Source organism: Anas acuta, chromosome 1, assembly GCF_963932015.1.
Source record: "Anas acuta chromosome 1, bAnaAcu1.1, whole genome shotgun sequence".
NCBI lineage: Eukaryota > Metazoa > Chordata > Aves > Anseriformes > Anatidae > Anas > Anas acuta.
This window is the reverse complement of record NC_088979.1, coordinates 198,659,859-198,681,940: the sequence shown is the minus strand read 5'-3', so window position 1 is coordinate 198,681,940 and position 22,082 is coordinate 198,659,859. Positions and strand designations below refer to the sequence as shown.

The window sequence follows — 22,082 nt, the reverse complement described above, 5'->3', positions numbered from 1 at the left end:
TTAGAAAGCCCTATTTATAGCTGGGGGTGAGGCGCGGCAGCAAAGCGCCACCTGGGCCCAACGTCTTCGAAAGGGAGAATGGCATGGGAGGGAAGAAAAAACATCACTGGGGAAAAAACACCTTCTGGAGCTCAAAAGAAAAGGCAAAACAACCAAGTCTTTCTTTCCTGAGGGCAATAGCAGGCTTGTGGTGGTGGTGGCAGTGTGTTTATTTTGGAAATTTTCACTTACCTGGCTGGGAGGTGGAGTCTTGAGGCCACAGTGCCACCTCTGGTGGGCAATAGTGAGGGATCAGCAAGCCCCTTGGCCAATTTTTTCACTTATTTATATTTTTGGATACATTGGGCCCCTGTGCCCATGCCAGGCAGGCGGGAGGGCTGGGAAATGCTGCACCATCAGCCTGTGAGGTCTGTATTCAGAAACAAGCAGGCAGGTCTGCGTTTGGTCACCAGCACCACGTTTCCTCGAGGCAGATGCGCTCCTACCTGAACACTGCTCCAGCAAGCTGCCAAAGCCTAAAGCAGCCGCTCCTCACAACTCCCAGTGGGCTGCTGTTTCAAGGAAGGGGCCAAGTGCAATGAAAAAACCTGAAAACTCCAGCAAAGCAGGCTGTCACAAGGCAGGACTGGTTTTCTAAGCCTTCCTATAGATCAAGTCACCTTGTGTGCATTGGTGTACATGCACAAACACTTCTCATGCAGTAATTCCCTTTACATGGCAAACAGAACTGACTGCTTACCTGGAATGACTGCACAGTTAATAAAATTGTAGCAAGTCTGAAAACCCAGCAATGCATCAAAAAGGATTTATACCATTTTTATCACATTATTTCATTGAAAGGTAGGCAAAGAGGGCAGACACCACCAGCAGAGGCTCAAGGTGCTGCCCACAGTTTGCTCTCAAGCAAACCTTGCACTTGCAGATTTTGGCTCCGCTCTGGAGCCAGGAGTAACACAGCACCACGGCTCAAATAGGCTTTGAGCCAGCGTGCCATAAATCATGCAGCACATTTTCTGCTTGTCAGCACGCCAGCTCAACGAGCCTGACCATGGTGAAGCCTCAGCTTCAAATGCCCGGACCTAAATTCTTTCCAAATTCTTTCCGGAGACAGATAAGATAGCAGAGAAATCCCTTACGCAATCAAGGACGGGAAACAATTTCTCGCTCATCTACGTGTGCTTTCCCGGATGTGAAAGTGCTCTGCATTCAGCTACCTCCGTGCAGGTTAAGGGATGCTTGGTTAGAAATCCTCTTCGTGGGGACACCCGCAGCCAGCGTCCCTCAAGGAGTGCTCCCAGGGGAACGTCTTTGCCCCCGTTACACAACGCCGGGGTGAGAATTTGTCACTGAGTCCTTGGTGACATTGCGGAGCCCCTGGAGGTCACCGTGCTGTAGCAAGAGAGGATCGATTGTATTAGACGTGACCTTACTGAAAACACTATTAAAATACTCAGAAATTCGCTATTAAGGTACTCAAATTATTCTGTTTAATTGCACTCTGCAGGCCCCTCCGAGCAGACCTCAGCATTGCTTGCTGAGGAGCATCTTTGATCCCTGTTACCCAACGGTTGGAGCAACTTGCTTTTTCCATTCCCCAAGCTGACAGGTTCTGCTTTATGCCATAATCTAACAAAAAGCAGTCAGTGCCTTGCCTCATGCTGGGAGTCACGCAGCTCCAGCATCACGAGCTGCGGATACAAACCTGCTTTTCTGGGCTTGGTTTGGGGCACAACTAGAGCAGGTTACTGGTACAGGTTACTCCCCTGATCCCGTACCAAAACCAGACTGCACACCTGACCGTGGTGATCAGATAACCTGGAAAGGCAGATGAAGGAAGACAAACCCTTCTAATGGCGTAGAATTAAAGGCAGCCTTACAAACCCTGCAGCAACAGCCTGCACGTGAACCTGGGAGCCAAACTTTTGCAAGAAGCAGGAAGCCAGCCTGGTGGAGGGACAGGAAACTGGAAAGCAAACGACAAATAACATCTGAACATCCTTGCACCCTATGAGAACAAGTTCAACACTGAAATCATAGCAAGTGAAACAATCAAAGGGAGATTTTTTTCCCCCAGAACTACAGAAGAATTTATTCTGAAATTCATCTACAAAAGGTTTCACTGAGATGCTTTTGTTTTACTTCTTCGTTCCAGCCTGAAGCCAAGAAGTCTCCAGCTGACCTCACGCTGTTGTCAGCAAGTAGTTTTAAAAAATGTTGCCATCAGTCCAACGAATCCAAGACAAGAAGCTGAGTTTACTATTAGGGACTGGTAGGCATCCTACATCAGAGAAGCGGAAATTATCCATTGGGGAAATCTTTCTATGGTCATATTGCTCAGTTATAAACGTGGTTAGTGAATGCACAAATGAAAGTGCAAAAAAAATGGTATGAAAATAGTTCCACATGCTGTTCTTACACCAAAATTGAAACCAAGACTATCTCCCTGCAAAGTACTCCTCCCTGTGGGGCACTTCACATCCCATTGCCACAACATGGAAATTACCTTCTCTGAGTGCAGAGACAACAGCAGCTGGAGACACTTTTGAAAGGATTTTTTGGGAGTGACTGTGCATGTTCAGAATACCTGCCTGCTTAGCAAGTGAGATCTAAACCTGGCAGAAATCTAGAGAAATGCATCTGTGTGGGATGCTCTAAAAACTTCAGGTGATGCTCCACAAACTGGAAGCTGCCTAACAGCATCCTGTTATGCTGTCCAGCCAGGTCCTCAGGGAAATTGTGCACTGATCATTCCAGTGCTTCCCCATCCCCAAATGCTGTTACAGCACGTGCAGGCAAAGGAGGAGACCTAAAATTGCTCTGACAATTAGTTTTTTCCCCACTTTCAGCGCTCAATTCCATGATTAAAGACTATTTAAGTGGGTATATTTTCAAAACCTTTAATTATTCTCTCCAAAACATAATCAGGAAGCTTACGTGTTTTAAAACTCACTAAGCTAACAGCATAACTAGGCAAAACCGAAGGTGCTGTCTTTATTTCAGGCCCGTCAGGTGATGGCAACAAACGCCATCAGTGCACAATTTCACCTACGCTTCAAATGAACTTACCACCAAAGGGAGTTCTGCTTCCCTCCTGTCAGTCCACGTATGGTCCACCAGCATTTCACCCTGTCAGGGGCTAGCCCACGGACTGAGAAGTGATGCAAGAAGCCAAGAGAGAACTCACCTTCCTCACAATCAGTGCAGCCAACAGCACCTTGATCTAACATGGGTCAGTCTTCTGGTGTGGTTCACCGTGGAGCAGCAGGACCCCAAGAGGGCAACAACCGGCAGCTGTAGGTGAGCCAGCAGTGGAGCCATCTCCTTCAAAGCTGCCGTCTGCGTACGACAACAGAAGTTATGTTACAGAAGACCTCAGTTTCACAGCTCCTTGCTACCCAGCAAGAAAGTCCCGCAGCTCTTACCAAGCAAGAAGTCTGTTTCAGGAATGTTTTTCGAGGCAGGAATCCTCTTGCTTCAGTACAGCGCCAACTGCTGAATTACCTGTATAAAGTACGGCCCGAGGTACAGCCCCGAGATACACCATGAACTCCTCAAAGTGTCATTTTAGAAGAACAAAAGCAACGTAACGAGTCGGACACCAATTCTAAATTACAACACTTTATTGCAGCATTGGCAAAGGTCAGATTTCTGAAGCTGGTGAAGATCGGGCGGCATTTCTGTATGAAATGTTACAATTTTACAAGTCTCTCTTCCTACATGCAGAAACCAAAAAACAGTGGTAGAAAGAATTTTAAAAGAGCTAGAAAAAAAAGAATTAGTAACATACAGATGAGCTCCTTAACTGAATTAACTACTTCTACCTGAAAGCAAACAAAAATCTATGCTAATAAATAACAGATTGTCAGAAACAGACCAAGAAACCTCATTTCTACTTAGAAAAAAATAAAAATTCTACTTGTTTCCAGATGTATTTAATATTTTTTTTCAACTTTTGTTTGTTTCAATAGACACAGAGGCTTATCAACCCATGAAGATCAACAAAATATTTGGATCCGCTCCTTGACATCCCCCTGTTATGCTGACTGGCACATTTTGGTTTTCAATGATACATACAATGGGCTCAACTATATCCCTGTCCTTAGGCTGGTGTCAGGCTGTTCCAAGCAGTATGAGTCAACACCCTGTGTTAATCCACTTCACATTCTATTTTAAACCTTAACAGACATTTTACCTCCTTGGCTCTAAAGTTTTGTTTTTTTATCACCCCTTCCCGCTCCCCAACCCCTTCTTTCTCGCTTGTCTGGCAGCAGAAGGCTACTCCTTCACCAGCAGGTCGGGAGGAGCATCTGATGGCTGAGACGTTCCCCCACGTCAGGGTTTTCTTTCCCGTTTCACCGTTTGCTCTACGTTTTCCTACTGTAGATTCGCAGCCCCCAATGAACACCCTTCCGACGCCAAGTGCTCGACCCGGAGATAACGCAGCTCGCACCAAGCGTGCAGCTTTGCTTTCCCACTTACTGGGCGCCACCAAGACCTTTTCCACTCCCGTGGAATCCGTCTGAATTTCAGGTTGATCTCTTGTTTCCTCTGAGCTGCTCCCCGGTCAAGTTAACCATCTCATTCGTTTGCTTCTGCTCGTATGAGAAGATTAACCCTCACATGGTTCCCATTACAAAAAGCTTTGTGTTTTGTGTTTTTTTTTTGGCAGGCCATGACTGGAAGCTTCCACTTGTTCTGTGCGGGTTTTGGGGGGAAAGAGAGGAGGCTGCTGTTTCTGCCCCACGGCCCCAGCCTGTCCCAGGTTTCGGTTCTGAACGCTCTAGGCTGACATGCTGAGATGTGTCCACTGCTCTCATTTAATTGCTGGAGGACTCCACTATCCACAACATCAGAGATACAGGACCTAATGAAATGACACTTGCTGCTGGATCAACGTCTCCTATGAAAAGAAAGGAAAAGAGAAACGGTTCAGTAAGAAATATCCAATCCTCTCCAGGTTAGCAACCACCCGAATCTGTCAGTGATTTTGATCTGCCTTTATCTTCAGCACTTGGAGGTTACACATTTCTATTAGCCATGAACACTTTAAGATGAGACCATGCTGGACAAAAGGCAACAAACCTCTGTATCAGGAACAGCAAGCTCCCTACACAACTGCAGCAGATCAATCTAAAGTTGATCAGAAAGAGACAGCTGCCTTTCCCTACCAGGCAAGGTGCTAGGTTACTGAAGTGCACAGCTGATCCGTGAATTTACAGAAATGCATGTTATTTTAGGCAGTTCTCATTTTTGTGCACAATTTCTTCATTTTCAGGAGTACTGCAGTAGCATTAGAGAGGGCTTCCTAGAGCCAGGTAGTTGTTCACAACATTTTTAGAGAGTATTGAAGCCTTTGATCATTCTTTGGTGATGACAGACAGCTCCCTACCCAGAACAGCCACATTTTATTCTCTTAAGAATATAAAAATGCATTGAAAGATCACACCAATTTGCAGAAACGTGATCCATGACCAGGAAATCTAGAAGTAGCACCAATCTTGTGTCACTAACCCTGGATACCAGAACCGACAGCTGTGCTGGAGTGGTTTTTGTTGATTTCTAGGCTATAAAATGTAGTAGCGCAAAACAAAGTGAAACTCTGACAATATTTACAATCCCAAGGAAGTTCCTGGGCTCCACACCCAGATCTTTTACCACGTAAATGAAACAGGTCATATTCTTTATGTTAATGCATAAACCTCAAGCATTTGCTAAACAGTAAGTTAATGTAAAACTCGCTTTTATTGGAAATCTTGCGAGAAAAATGTTGCAAGCAGGTAAAACTAGCCATAGGGCTTTCTGCATTTCTCAGAACAGAAGCATCCACGGTGATTCAGTACTCTCATATCCTGCAGTGTTTTGTTATTCAACCTCTCAGTAATTCAGCATTCCTGTGTTTTGTTTAAATACACAGTGTTTTCATCAGGAGGTACTGAGCTGATGCACCTGTAGAACTTACTGTGCTTTTGCTTTTTTTGTTTGTTTTAAGCCTTAGCATTAGGTAACAGAATATTCTAACTCTTTTTTGGTGCACTCAAATCATCAGCACCATTGGCTGCGTGGCTGCAAAGCAAGGAACTTCAGTTTTAATAAGATTTAACTTGATGAACGCTCCAGCTGCGAAAAAACTTCAAGCATCAGCACGTTGCAGAGTTGTACTTTTATCTCCGCATTTCCCCTAAAAACACTGTTATTTTCTGTTGATGTGAAGGGGAGGAGAAGCGTTACAACTAGCTGCGTGCATCTAACCTAGCAGAAGTTACTTTCATCCCAAACAGCAGCTGCCGTGGCATGCTGGTGGTAGATAAGGCAGAGCAAGTTGTGTTTCAGAGGATTAGGGCACGATGCTGCTGGTAAGCCTGAGCAGTATTTCTACAAACAGGTATTTCAAGGGACATTTCAAACCAGTAAACAGCACAAAACAGCTAAAAGTTCAGTTAAAAAAAAATCATCATGATTGACTTTTAAAGACAGAAAAACTATGCATTTGCCAAGTAATTTTGACAATAAGCAGAAAAGTGACCCCTTCTTCTGTTCAAAAAACCTTGATCCAGACCTATGTTTGACAAGGTCAAACTCTGAAAAAAAGCTGTAATTAAAAACAGCTTGAACCAGAGGCTGCAGAAGTGTGATTTTGCAAACTCCCCTCACCTCCCTCCCTTCCCTGCTACCAACACAGTTATCAGTTGGTGTAACAGCCTTACAGCCATCTTCTCAACTGCATCACGTAAGCATTAATACTGGCTACATTCTCCACAGGAGAGAAAACCATTTCTTTAGCCATGCCTGGAGTAGAAAATTGGAATTTGTAAAAGTGTTCAGAAACACTACACCACTCCTACAGGTGAGGAAATAATAATACACACATGACTTGGAAATCAGGTTCCTTCTGTACATTGACATCACAAGACGACATACAAGAAAAATCCTCCTACTTTTTATCATGTGAGGTGCTTGAGATTAAGCTGCACGCTACTCCCTAATCCCTTTATGTCCCAGCAACCCACACTGCTGTGTGTATTTCTGGAGTCACGCATTTCTTCACAGACTTCAGGCACCTCCCTTCTCCTCCAAACTCCTCTCAAAACTCACTTGCTGCTCTGCTTTCTATGGCCACTTTCAGCTCTGGTGCTGCCTGGTCCCTCTCCATCACATTAACCAAACCCAACAACATCAAAAAGATACAATGAACACCTGAAAGCTACTTTTTTCCATTTTAAACAATGTTTTTTTCCAGGAACAGTTCTTTTCTTTGTGTGCCTTACTCTGTTGAACATGCTTTTTTGTTTTCAGTTACACAAGCTTTAGCAGGGAAGATGCACAGACTGAGGGGACTTGATTCCAGGATAATGAATGCAATAACAGATTAAAAACATATCGTACTGTAATGTGGAATGGAGAGAAATTTCAGCAGATGTGCATTTGACCGAGTCCAAGCACGTTACCATTGCTGGAAGGAGTAAGAGCTCTCAACAGCAAAACTGAAATGCCACAATGCAGAACGTTAACCTAGCCATGGTGTATTGAAGAAGAGCACTGGATTTTACATAGCTGCTATCAATTTACCTGTGTGAGAATACGCTCTCTGGACCAGCCCTATTTCCATGTCTCTTCAAACAATAAAATACTCCCATATAAAATCCAAGTCGTAGCACACAAACTGGGAAGGCGTTTTGAAGATTGGTAGCTTCCAGAAGTCCACAGAACTTTTTTTTGAGGGTTTATTTTTCTTTTTAAGTAGTATGCCAGTTTTTTTTAATAAAATATTCTCAAAAAATGGGTAATTTGTAAATAAAATCTTGTCTTCCTTTCCCTCTAAACTTCACATTGAGTCTAGCCTAGACACCAAATCCGTATTTGCAGAGCCCAGCAAGTATCATATTAACAAAGCAGAGACAAGCCAGGTCCAGAGGTGTTTATCCCTCGTGTCCCAGTGCAGTTTGACAAAAGGAGCTCCAGGAATTAGGACACAACCTCCAACCTACCCTGGACCTTCCTCCCTTAAGACAGCTAAAAAAGGAGGTCTGCATTTCTCTGGATGGCTTTCCTGGAAGGTTACAGTGGTGAGTGTATGTAGTAGGGAAAAGGATGTAATGCAGGATTAAAAATGACAACTGAGAAAGGGACAAGATTAAACTGCTGGTGGAAAAGATGGCAAAGAACTGGGTGAACTGAGCCAGCACACAATTAAATTGAGGACCGAATATCTTAATTTTTATGATACCTTGAATGTGAAGATGGGAATAATTTTACAGCAAAAAATTCTGAACCAAGAGTAAAATACTACTGCTATGGTGATCTTCCCATATTTTGAAAACGAATACAAGAACCCATTGAAAATGACAACTAAGCAGCATGATGAAACAGGGAGTATGTGTGTCAGTTCTCAAGACAGTGACACACCAACACCAAGGGTTTGTCTAGTCCAAGAAAACGACAATCAGCTAGACTGAGGCTAACAGAATATGAGCAATCAGATCTCGGCTGCCCATGACTTCTGGTGTTTCATTAAGTGAACTGAAAGCTTCAAAATACAGCATTGGTCAATACATCAGATATATGGTGGGTGATGCATCAAGTATTCTTGTGCAGCAGCTGTAACACCAAAACATGATGTCCAATTCACATTCTGCCCTATTATCCATGCTCTGATTTTTCAGCATTAATAAAATACTATTATGGGAATATTTAGCTAATAAAATCCTAGCATCCTGTTATTACCTTCATGCTTCATATTTCTTCATTAAGTGGGTTCAAGAGCAATAAGAGTCAGATGCAAATAGCTGAGCTGAAATTATCAACTAACTTAACCATGATTTAGTTTGTCGGCTTACGCACGCATCTCAGTGGACCTGTTCACAGCAACAGGTCTTCTTTCTGTACTATGCTTTCAAAACAGCAGGGAGTTTTGAAGTTACTAGTTTTAGTAAGACTAGACTTAGTTAGTCTTATTAAAGTTAAAAACCTCCTTGGTAAAGCTTACTTCTGTACACTCAAAGTTCTCAGTGTAATTCTTTTTTCCTTTCTTGATAACGTATGCTTTTAAACAGATTTCATAAAATGTAGTTATTTATATTTCATTTTATGAGCAAGCCATTTAATGGATCTCGATCCTCTTTAAAGAAAAGAAAGGTGCTTTCTAGTAAAGAGAGGGGCTGTTCTCCAAGACCGTAAAAGAGTATTTTCCTGATAACATCATCATAAAAGATTACTTTTGTAGATTTTGTGTTTCCTGAAGTTCCAGTTTAACAGTTTGATAACCAAAGTCTTCTTGTAAGGCTAAACAACTGGAGGCAAGAGTGAGAGTTGTTAAACTGCACTGAGTGCTGCTTAAGCAAGTCAAGGAGCTCTGCTTTTAATGGTGTTAGAGTAAGTTACCTTCAAGGCCAGTCAGCCTTAAAAGTTCGAGTCCCCCCCAAAAATCCTCTCTCTGCAGGATCAGCATGTCTTAACTTGAAGTTATACAAGCAGGTGTTTACAAATAAAGAACAAGAAACTAATTTTTGATGCAGCACTTTGCACACACTAACTAACAGTAAGAAATCTGACAAAAGCTGAAAGTCTCATTGCATTTAGTTCAACAAAGGAACAGAACATAAAAAAATAAGAGTAACCACTACAAAAGATTTTTCCTGTTAAGTGATTCATGCATTACAGCCACTGCCACTAATTCATTCTTCCATTTACTGTGCTGTTATCACAGGTGAAACGATTGCCAAACGTGTGGGTGGAAGGTTAGTGTGAGTTACTCACCTATGATTTTTAGATTTATTTATTTAGGACCCTGCTAGACCAAAATAGAATCACAGAAAATTTTAGGTTCAAAGGGCCCTCTGGAGGTCATTTAGCCTGAACTCCTGCTACTATGATTCTATAAAAGTAGGGCTAACTGCAAAGCCAGATCCAGTTGTTTATGTAAAGGTAAAACACAAAATCAATTTTTCTGCTCTTAACACTACCCAAAAATGCAAGAAACTGCTCATCCTGATATTAACTTTCAGAACCTGCCAGACTGTAGTTTAAAATGGAATCAATGAAGAGATTTGCTTGCTCAGATCATCCCTAACCTGAGGAAATGTAGAATAAAAAGTTGCATATCTTAAAGAAGGGAACAGACATGATTATTTTCAGCAAGTTGAGTTACTATTACAAGAAAAAAACTGATCTGTCTTTATACACAAAGAAACAACCAGAACTAGCTCATTCATCACGTAAACAAATCTGTAGTTCATAGTTAACTAAGGTTGGAAAAGACCTCTCAGATCACATAGTCCCTAAAATCATCCAGTCCAACTGTCCACCTACCACTATTATAGACTCTTACACATACTGGTTCTAGCATATAGAAGAGTGAAGATTTCTTCAAACAGATGCTAAAATGAAAAGCTCAGTGTGAAAATTTTGCTCTCAACAAGTATCAAGATACTCTAGTGTCCTCACAGGAACTTGTGGGGTAGTCTTGACTAGAAAGCGAGGGTAGTCTAGGCAGGAATAACGCAATTCACCTGTCAAAGTCAGAAGACAATCTTGAATATATACCATAAATCTGAAGCTCTTAAAAGCATAGGTGACACAAAGCCTGTACTAGTGGTAGTAAGCCAAGGGTAGACCCAGTCTTCAATAAATTAAACTCTGCTTAAGTATCCTTCACTGCAGGTTAAAAAAAAAGAAAAGATTTCCTTACTACAGGCTAGGATGGCTCAACCGATGCATGACTGCAAGCCTGAGCACTGCACCATGCAGCAAATAAAATATGCCCACTAAAACTAACTTCCTGGTCTCTGCTCTAAGGAGCTTATAGATTAGAAGGAACAAAGAATAAGTTACATAAGACAAAACTATATCAGAATTTCAAGCACACGGCACAGACATTTGAACAAGGAAACACTGCTTAAACTGTTCTCTGGACAATGCCTGACCTAGTTTACAGTGAAATCCTAAATTATGTTTTCCCTAAAATATTTGAAAACAAAAGCCTTTGAAAAGAACTACTGTCCTAGTAAATTTTATATATACACACACACACACACAAAACTAGGAGTATCATATTTGCTGATCTGGTCCCTATATTTAAAGAACTTCAGTGTACTCGTCCTCACACAGGCTACAAGGTATTTGTGACAGATAACTGGAAGACCTGCAAGAGAAGACTGCATAGTTACTCATAAAACAATTGCAGGTGTGATGGCAATTCAGTGTAACTGAACAGATTTTGTTTCTATGACAGAATTAGGCCACAGTGAAAAGAAAAACTAAATGGATAACATTAATCATTCTACTCAATTACATTTAGTACTTCATAAAAGTTAAAATGCAGTATTTTTTCAAAGAAAGATTTTTTTTTTTATACAAACAGTTTCTGTGTAAGGGCTTGTTGGAACAAGAGATCAGAAAGCTACAAAAATGCTTACAATAATGTACCAGAAGGAGGTTGGCAATATCACTGTAACACAGTACAGTACATGAACTTATTTCTAGTTGACAAACATAGACCACTTAGTAAATGTCCCTTCCCATTATTGCTCTCATCTACCTACCTCCAAGATTATTTTTTCCAAAGAGGAACATGAAAACACTGCATTTCACCTGAACTTCTGCCTATTCAAATCTGTGCTGCAACGTTAATTTGCTAGTTTTTCTCAAGCTTAATCTGAGTGAGAGAAGGCACGGAGATATATTAAAGCTGCATAGTGACTACTGAATGAAATAATCCTCTGGCTTGCCAACTCTGTCAAGGATACATTCACAGACACCATGTTAGAAGCACAAAACACCGCTCAGTATTTTCAGAGAATGCTTTAGAAAGGAAACCAACAAATCTACTCACATTATGCAGATCATTATCTGCCTCAATTATGAAGGTAATTACTTGCCTAGAACCAGAATTACCACATTTAGAGGAAGATTGTCCTACCTCCCACCAGTTTTAAAGATTAGATCTGCATTAGGTGCTCCCTTCGGATGCTGGTAACGAGGACGCCGTTCACGATTTGTATTTGCTGGAGCTGGACGCTGTGCCAGAGACTGCAACATTTCTGTAATGTCATACGGAAAGAAAGTTAACTACATTTGTTATATATCTTTTTAAAGAGGAATTTACACAATCACATTTCACTGCTACAAAGTAGAAAAAACATTATTTACACTTTTTTTGCTTTACAGTTAAGACTTCTCATGTTATTCCAGAGCAGCTCTTTTTTTTTTTTAATTATTGAAATTGCACAGACAGCTTTGACAAATCCACACTACCCCACGACGTGAACTTGTGTTTCCAGATGTTCTTACAGAAGGAACTGCCAGCCATGATTTTCATCACAGGTGCTTAAGGAGGGAGCTGTGACCTTTTCCTTCTGAATGCAGCCACCACTGACTGAATCAATGATGAGGGACAAAGGTTCACAACACTGTGAGAAGCCTTAACATAAAACTGCCCTGCAATGGAAACAACTGGACAATGCTGCTGCCAAGTGAAGACTCCGTGAGAAACTTCTCCTAAATTAGCATCCATAAGTCAGGTATTTGTCTAAACTAGTCCTAATAGGATCCTTTTACAGAGGAGACAGACCTGAAGAGGGTGACTCAGCTGACCCACATTACACCAGCTGTCTTTGGGATGGAATTTTGCTCTTTGTGATCAGAAGGAAGAAATAGGTAGATGCTGAGAGAAGCCTGCAGTTACCAGTTGAGCACTGGACATCCAGGCTTTTGGACAGCTTAAGTAGAAGCATGATGTTTTGGCATTTGGTAAAGCTTCACTTCATTTTGTTGTGATAAAAAAAAAAAAAAAAGGTCTTTACTAGACTAAGCTAATGGCCCTGAAGTATCTGATGCAATTACAAACACATCACAAGAACCTCTACATACCCCCTGTCCATACATCAGCACATCGGACGGCAAGCAGTTCTGACAGTCCACCTGTGCAAAAATCTACCCTGCTCAGCAAACAGATGGATTGGCTGAAGGGGAAAGGTAGAACGAGCTGCTAAACAGCTTATCTCTGAAAGTCTGCTCTGTCTGGTTCTGTAATCTCTGCTAATCTCCAGGCTGGTATTGGAGACACATGCCCATCATCTGTTAGAAACAAACTTCCACTACTCTCAGGAAGACTTGCACAAGCCAGAACTGGAGACTGGTGAGATTCTATCACCACTTACTGAAAGCTTTGCATGCATTTTCTAAGTTATCCATTCAATCTTTGGGAAACTGCAAAGCTATGAATGATTTAATATACAATATTGGTGTCAACAGTTAAGAAAGCACGTGTTTGTATGTTCCCCTATCAACACCCAGAAAAGGCCAAGAAAACCATTCAACACACTGAATAGTCCCTGCTTGTAAACATCAGGAAGTTACATCCTTCAGAAACAATTCTGTTTATCAGGACAGATCTCTAACAAGGCAATGTCAAGACCAGGAAGAAAACAGCAGATGATGGTACACTGCCAGGCAGGCGCTAGAAGCAAGCGCCGAACCATCCAGCACGTGCGTACCTGTCTCTTCTGTTTTCCACACCGTGGGTAAAAGAAAATAGTGGAGCTTGTGACAAGTCAGTAACATGAGAAACTGAGTAATTGAGAAGATAACAGGAGGTAGAGAAGGCAAGGGAACACAACGTATTAGCTAGGATGAGCACATCACCTATCTGGTTTTAGTGAAGAAAAAAATGTACACAAAAATACCAGCCTAAGTTAAAATCACCCAGTTCCTAATACTTCTTCATATTAAAGTGTGTGTAATACGAATAAACATAAACTAGTATTAAATAACTACTTAATAATACTTTGAAGTACTTTGCAGCTAAGTTTTCATTTATTACCTAAACTGTGTAAATGGAAAAAAAACAAATGTACATGAAAAAGTTCGGACAGCCTTGAGGCACTCTTCCAGGAATTATGACTTTCCCCCACCCTTGGTAACTTCAAAGCTTGAAATAAAGAAAGAGTTGGTTTTAAATGTCAGCGTGTTTATATATGTACCAACTTGTTAGAAGCAAGCTGACTCCTCAAAAGGAACCCTCAAAAGGAACCACGGGCTGGATGTTGTTTATATTTATTTTATATGTAATTAAAAATAATGCCAAACAAGAGTATTATTTAGCCTGTGTAATCTATTAATTTAATGTCCTTTTTAGTTTGGTTTTACCTCGCATGTTACCCAGGTCTACAAAAGAGAATCAAAGTAAAAATTAATCAAATTTTAAAACTGGTATTAGTTATGGCAAAACCTATTTCTAGAGTGTTATTTCCCATGAATTAATGTTTTACAGACAGCACCTAGAAAATATATGAGAACATAAAATGAAATGAATGTGATCATCTTTTAAATATGAATCACAACTGCTCGCAATAAAATCCTACATTAAACAGGCTGATTTTTAAAGATACCCACAAATTCACAAGACAGATCCTATTAAACTAAATGCCCTGACCACCAGAAAAATATCAGAAGAGTCATTAATGAGGGAAACCTCATAAAAAGTCTGGAAAATGCACTTAAGTGTCTAATTCTGAAGTCTACTGTTTCTTTCTTTTTCATTAGGTGACTTTACAAGAGGCAAGTGTCTTGGAAAAAAAAAATTAAGCAGAGTATGACATTTAATACTAAGAACATATTGTATATCCTTTTCACAACTCTGTAGACACCTGCTTTGGAAAAATACTCCTTTTCAGGATTACAAGCTTAGTTCTTGTGTTATCAAAATCCTGAATGAAGTTTCCATGGTGTGTTTTTTTTTTTATATATATAATTAGATCTGCTGCTTTAATTTAAATTTCCCATTTCTTGATGAATAATGACCTTTCACTAAATAGCTTAAATGAGATTTCCTGATAATTAACTACTTATACTGTGATTACCACCAGACTGCAGCATCTTCACAACAAAAAATAGAGCAGGAACTTTGGAGATGTTAAATGGAAAAATTAACACGAGAACTGAATACCGTCAGTTTTATTTGTTTTGGCTTTGTTTACTAGTCTTTACTAGGAAAATAGTCTGAAAAAAAAAAGTGCACTAGTTCAGGGACTATATATGATTTGTTGTATTAATTATTTCAATTTGTCAATGTTCCAAAATGCTTGGTTTATACATGATCTAATTTGCTTTTTAAAGCTATAATTTGTAGGAAACTTTCATTTTGTTAATATATTATGTTCCATATTTTTAGGGCTCCTGGAACAGCTGAGGTTAACAGTCTTATTTTTCAGGCAAAGGTTACCAGTAAGTATTTGCACATCTTAATGTGAAGACCCCAAATACCTTTGCGTATTTATATCTAAAAACAAGAGTTTAAATTGCACGAATTGAATTCCTCTTGTATCCAACTCAATTCTCTTCCAGTAATGGAGACAATGCCACAAACATCAGATTAATTTTGTGTTAGCTTCTTTTCAAGGAAGCTGTGATCCCAGTTCTTCCCCTTTTCCAAACTAAACAAATGTTTAGATTTATTGAGACCCACTTAAAAGCTCCCTTTCATGGAAGAGCTGTGAAACCATCTTTGAGCATAGAGTAAAGTGTGCATATAATGAAGAGCTGAAGTACAGTTTTCCATGAAGTATTACGAAATAATATTCAGAACTTCTACTGCTAATTATCACAGATATTTCTGCAGATCCGTGAAAGTTCCTCTGAAGATGAAAATGAAGCACTCGGTTATTTTCTTACCCTGGTAGTCCTCTTGTTCTTGCCGTTCGTTGATATCCAAAGTGAGCTTTTTCATCCGCATTCTCTCCTCCTGTTCAGCCTGCTGTTGGTTCCAGTGGTTTGCAGCAAGTTGGGAAGACATCGGCACATTTAAGATCTTAAACTGCAAGTGAAAATAAATTTAAGTGCCCATCAGAGAACAATAAAAGACAGTAGGGCAATGGTTATTTCTACGTTATGATGAGTAACCTTCTACAGAAGCTTCTACTGAAAAGTATTTTTTCCTTCTTTTTTTTTTTTTGTTTAGGCTCTACTTTGCCTAATGACACATGAGAAAAATACAAGGTATTGAGACGCTCTGAAGACATACAGAACACACAAAAAAGGCTGAGTAATTGGAACTTAATTCTCACCAGCAACACATAGCTATAATGCTTTATTTCTTATTTTGATATAAGCCTCTTTACATAGACATCCCCACAGTGAATTACACTGGTCTTGAGATAACGACCACAGCTGGCTCAAGAAAGCTGCATCTCCCTACAAAGTCCTCTTCCTTCCAAAAAGGAGATGAAACCCCTAAGCAGAATTTCTACCATTATCCCTTGTGATAGCAGAGGAGAGAAAACCCGAGGGTTTCAGCTATCCTCCAGCATTCCTTGGTGAGGACTCTTCTTTTCTGTGGATGATTCTAGCTCCTTGGTGCTAGGAAAACACATAGCGATGGATACATTTATTTTTTTTTTGTCCTCAGACTCAAAATTCAAACTCATATTGCCACAGGAAAATGTTTTAGAGTAATTCCAAAATATATAAGTAATTTTTAATCTGACTTGAAACTGAAACAATAGCTTTCAGAAGCCCTTTAACACGAAAGTTTGTGCAAACATTCAGAAAAATTTCACTTCCCCTTTCAACTGCATCTCCATTAGAAATAAATATTTCTGAGCTATAAGTGGGATAATGCGTTTAAAGATAATCACACCCCATATTCCACGAACTACTCTGAATCCCGCTGCTTGGTCTCATCATATGAAATCTATTTCCACAGAAATAGAAATGGGCAAATTTCAGCGTTCTCTTCTGCTACGCTGTCAAAACCGCAGATGAAATGGTGCATTAACAAAACCTCTGTTGAGATGCCATGTAGTAAACAGAGGCTTCACTGCATGTACGTAGTATTTCATGCAGTAATTACTGAAAAAGCTCAAAGTACCTATTACAGAGCAGTGCCCCACTGGCAGTGCACTAATGAGGAGTGTGAGAAGATACCAAGTACTCAGATGTTACATTTGAAAATAAACTGTTTCAAGCAGTTCAGATAGACTCTTACAAGAACTGAAAAAAGAGTAAAATAAAGCCCTATCAACTGAAGTGTTTACTTAATGAAGCAAATCATGCAGAAGATTTTATTATTATTATTATGCAAAGTATCAGTTATATTGAATGCCAATACAAGCTTGTTGTTAAAGGGTATGTAGGAAATAAAAAGAAAAGTTCCTGAAATTCCAAGAGAAAAGTAAGTCGCACTTACTTATTGATGAGCAGACTTTGCAAGTTCCCAGTTATTCTCAAATGAGGTTTACACAAAATACACAAGCAAAACTAACCAGCCCATTAGCAGTACCTCATGGTAATATTCATTTCCTAGCTTCACCATAAAGCTCCTCAGCCATCTTAATACGTCCTTTGCTTTTTGTCTATTCTATGGATTTACTGTGTCTAAGTGGGTGGTAAATGTATCCAGACAGGCTGCTCACAGTAGGAAAAAAAAGTGAAACACATAATGGGGCAAATGAAAGCAAAGGATCCAAAAAACAACAGGCTGGTAATTAACAAAATATCACTGAGTCACTATCTCAAGGCAATCTGATGCTTGTCAGCTGAAATCATCAAGTCACTGACGACAATCACTAAAGGATGTGACTACTGAGCTAATGGAACATTTCCAATCTGCAAAGAGAGGAGAGGTGTAGTGACAAACTCTTACAAAATCTGTGAAATGGGGACAGATTATAAAGAATTCAACTTCTGAGACGGCAAACTGAAGAATGAATTTAAAACGATCACTCAGAAGACCAGATTAGATTACGGATTTGATAAAAACTTCACTGAGAAGAGGGAACTTCACATTCAAGCCCAGGTGACCATTCTACGGATATTACCTTTTTATGCTATCTTGCTAAAGACCTTTCAAAGGAAATCTTACCTTAGGTACTAACCACAATTCTTGCTACTGGGTGACTCTCTATTTTACAGTCTAAATCTCACCTGTGTTCAGATCTACTTGGCATAAATCTTGGATGATTTCAAAAAGCATCCAATGGTATTATATCTTAGATCTCATCTCTTATGATGCATGTCTTTACTTCCCTCTGTTCTCTCACTTCTTGTGGGTAACTCACGATGCCACAGTCTGATTTTCAACATCCATGTTGAGTTCTACTGCTGCTACTTTTGTCAGTTTTGTCATGCAAGGATAACGTGGGTGACAGGTAAAAATAAGACACTGGTCTACCTGATATTCTTGCTAACAGCTGCTGTTGTTGATCACAGTCTGACCCAGGAGGATAAAATACGATGTCCTTGCTGTTATCAGCATGCAATGACTATTAATTCAGGTTATATGCTGCTGGTGAACAGCAATCAGTTGTTGTGTTATTTCAAACAACTGGTAGCCAACGTCCCACTAAAATCAGGCAGAACACTGGCATTTGAATGGACCATTTAACAACTGGATGTCAGCTATCAAATATTAACCTCCAAAGGGAATCTCAGTGCATTCCATTTTCATCAATAAATACTTCCTTTACAGCTGTGATTTCCAGTTTCTGCAGTACCTTTGACAAAGAGCACAGATCGAGCCAACTGATAAGATATAAAGCGGTTAGTTGACATTACAGTGAGGTGGTGATGCTCACCATTTGATTGACTGTAAGGATAAGAAACTGCAGCCTTCTAGGTTGTCTGCATAATCCTTGTGCTTATATTTAAAATGCTGAAAAGTTTACAGCTGTAAGTTACCAGTAAATTATGTATCTAACACTTCAGAACTCAGTACAATTTCTGCTCACAGATTTTAAAATAAAGCACTTTAAGAAACTATTATTTTCTTTTCAACTCCACCTCTTCTTTCCTGCTTATTTTTCTATAAAAATGACTACTAAGACGTATTTTTTCTGAATGCAAAATTATGGACAAAGAAGCCTTTCATTGACTCAAAAAAATGAAGTAGTGTATAGAGTGACTTTTTAAAAAATAATAATTTCTAGAAACACTTAGAGGAGTCTTGGCAGGAAGAGCCTACTCCCAAAAGCAAATACTAGGGAAAGAAGGAGGGAAATCTCCTGAACAAGTTATGCTTTCTTTTTCAAGCTGTAGAATGCCAGCAATATTTTCCCCTTGCTAAGAATATGCAGATCCTAATATTTCTGGTCGCTTTGGATATTCCCAGTAAGTTATCCTGACAAAGTCAAACACTTTTTTGCACAGTGTTCTCTAAATCCCTTTCCTACCCAATAACAGCAGTTAGAATTCCTCACTTATAACTTTTGAAGAACTTCATACGCAATGTTCAAGTTCCAGGACAGCAGAATAACCAAACAAATGTAGTAAGGAAATCAGTTAATCATCACTGCTAAATACACACAGTATGTGCTTACTCAAACAGGTATCATTACTTACATTCTGAAAGCACGTACCTAGCACAGCATTTTCTTAACAGAATAATGAAGCTTAAAAACAGATTCAAAATTACATTTCTACGGTGTTTTGTGGTAACAGACCTTCTCGCTTCCTACAGATTTTTAAGTCTTTCATTTGAGAGGGAAAAAAGAGATTCTGTTTCAGCTTACTATTAAGCACTACTGCAAAAATTCAGGTAACAGAAGTCAAAAACAAAAGCAATGACAGATCTAAATAAAAAAAACAGCTACAGATGGATGGAATGAAATAATGCCTTGTTTTTGCTTTCCACAAGCACTCGAGTCATTCATTTTAATCATCAATTAACACAACTAAAAATCATCTGTAAATTTCTTGTCATGGTTTATGTCCTTCATGTGGGTAAGTGTTAGGTATTTGTGTATTATACACTTGCTGATCCAGGAACATTCCAGCATATATTGGAGAAAAGAGCCAAGACAAACATATAGCTTTGCTGCATGAAGCAAGGAGTAGTTTTTGTTGATTGTTTGTTTTGTTTTTGTTTTAAGTTAACAGGATTTCCATTTAAGTTTCATAGACATTCACTCAGCTCATTCTGGAAGAATCCTCTTCAAAAGCCTTCAGATAATGACTGTTTTCCAAGCTGAACAAATTCAGCCAAGTAGCAGTTACTTCAGAAACTGAATTTAGCAAGCATTATATATTTTGATTTGAAGCTGAAGGTTTTCAGCAACATCTGCAGAATCTTTGAGATTCTGGAATATTCCTTCACCTTTTCTTTCCTACTCCTTTGAACTTTCAGTGCTTGTTTGTCAGCCACGTGTTTCATCTTCAACAATATTTAAAAATAAAACATACCACTGTCCCTGTGGGTTTACTCAGGGAACGTAAAATTAATAATGGTACACTTTAAACAAAGAATTGTTACACTTGATTACTATTAACCAGCAAAAATTCCAAGGAATTGCATGTGGTATTTTCTGTACTTCAAAATTAAGGTCTGCATCCTATTCTGAGAAAATGAAGAAATAAAAAATGACTTTTGAAGTCATATAGAGAGTGACTTTTAAAAAAGTGAAAGAATCTTCCCTGCTGCTCTTTTTTTAATGGAAAACCTCTACCTTACATACACTCTTACCTGCTGTTTGTTGCCTTTTCGTGTTAACATGACAAACGGCATTGTGTCTCCAGTCTCTGACTCCCCTTCTCCACTTCCAAGTGGGGGACCCTTCTTCAGCTGACTTTTGAGGTGTAGGGGAATAGCCACATCCAACTGATGTACTTTAACTGATTCGCCACTCCGTTGCTGTTAAAAGGATGTCAATTGTATAAATAATCCATACTAAATATATGAGGAAGCCTAGTAACGTTCACATCTTTATGACTGAGAACATGTTTAACCTTCCAAGAAAGAGTAATATATAAATCAATTCACTAGATCTTATTACATTTTTGTTTTCCTCGCTTACAAAGAAGAAATCTACAGGGACAGAATACTTCATATCTTAAAGGAATTCTGGATAACGTAACCTTTTAAGGAAAGAAATCTGCGGAAGTGATTAGTGATACTTGAGAATGGAAATCATACATTCAGGATGTTTTTTATTGCATATGATTAATACAGTCCTCGTTCAGGGCTTGCAGTACTCAAGTATTTACCAGATGCAATTGAACACCATATACAGCGCTTAGAGGTGATGTAAATTTAAGTGCAGCTACGCTTCAGACATGTTATAAGCTAAGCTTGGGTAGTCTACAATGAAGTCAGAAGTGTTGCCTAATATCCGATGCAATTACTATTTAACCAATAAAAGATGTCAGCATGTAATATATTTTCACTGACCAAGCTATTAATGTCTGAAGGCTATTTATCTAAGCATGCCAATTGAAGAAAGGCCATGAGAAAAAAAAAACATTTTTTAGCACGGTTATCTATGCATTAATCATTTACTTATAAGTAAATAAATGTAGCTGCACAGCTAATTACATTCCTTAAAAAGGTTTATACCTGAAGATTTTCCAGCATCATTTTATCCAATGCCTGAATGAAGTCCTCATCTTCTGCACATGGAACATGTTTAAGTCCTCCTCCTTTAATCATTACTTCCTATTACAATGGAAGAAAAAAAACACCTCCATTACATCAATTCCAGAAATATGAATATTCAGTCCAGAAGTAAAAAAAAATCTTCATTGCTTCCATGATATACATAATCAAAAGCTTTAAAAAAAAAGTTAAAGAAAAATGTTTTTTGCTTGAATTATTTTCTTGAAGAATTATCTTCTGACATTTACTGCATTATGAAGATTGGTCACTCATAACATTCTGAACATACTAGCATGCATGTACATATTCTATGAACAACAACATCAAAAAGAAAAATCTTTATCTGTACTACACCCAGTCTAATTTTTCCTTGAAGTCCATAAAATTAGATGATGTTTTCAAGACACATAACAACCTTCAGTATTTGGAAAGAAAAACGTGACAACAGAAACAGTACTTTAATGCACCTTTTGGTATACAGAGTGTTCACTGCTTAAAACTTTGGAAAAATAACTAAGTATCTTCAATTTTAAAATGAACCAAAACGTAATGCAAAACTGGTAGAGAAATGCTTTTACTCAGTAACACCTACAACTGTAAAGAAACTGGAATTCAACCAGCAGCAGGATGCCATGAGCACAAATTTGTCAGCACAAGATCCAATGCCTCATAGTTAAGGCAGCAGACCAGCACCAAGTAAACACATCATCTAAATAGTGCTGGA

At 39.2% G+C, this 22,082-nt stretch overlaps 1 protein-coding gene across 4 annotated transcripts in view; it reads right to left on the bottom strand.

Annotated features, from left to right (window-relative positions):
- Positions 1-3,602: 3,602 nt before the first annotated feature.
- Positions 3,603-22,082, bottom strand: part of UPF2 (UPF2 regulator of nonsense mediated mRNA decay) — a 61,773-nt gene continuing 43,293 nt past the window's right edge. For 2 of the 4 annotated variants that reach the window (XM_068670035.1, XM_068670036.1), the window contains 5 exons: positions 21,320-21,418; positions 20,450-20,617; positions 15,667-15,808; positions 11,915-12,035; positions 3,603-4,900 (listed from right to left, as the gene is read on the bottom strand). In XM_068670035.1, the coding sequence (XP_068526136.1) occupies positions 4,891-4,900; positions 11,915-12,035; positions 15,667-15,808; positions 20,450-20,617; positions 21,320-21,418 (540 nt within the window). In that variant the 3' untranslated portion in view covers positions 3,603-4,890. Of the gene's footprint in view, positions 4,901-11,910; positions 12,036-15,666; positions 15,809-20,449; positions 20,618-21,319; positions 21,419-22,082 lie in introns of those variants that run through there. The other 2 variants (XM_068670034.1, XM_068670037.1) reach the window with 1 other exon arrangement.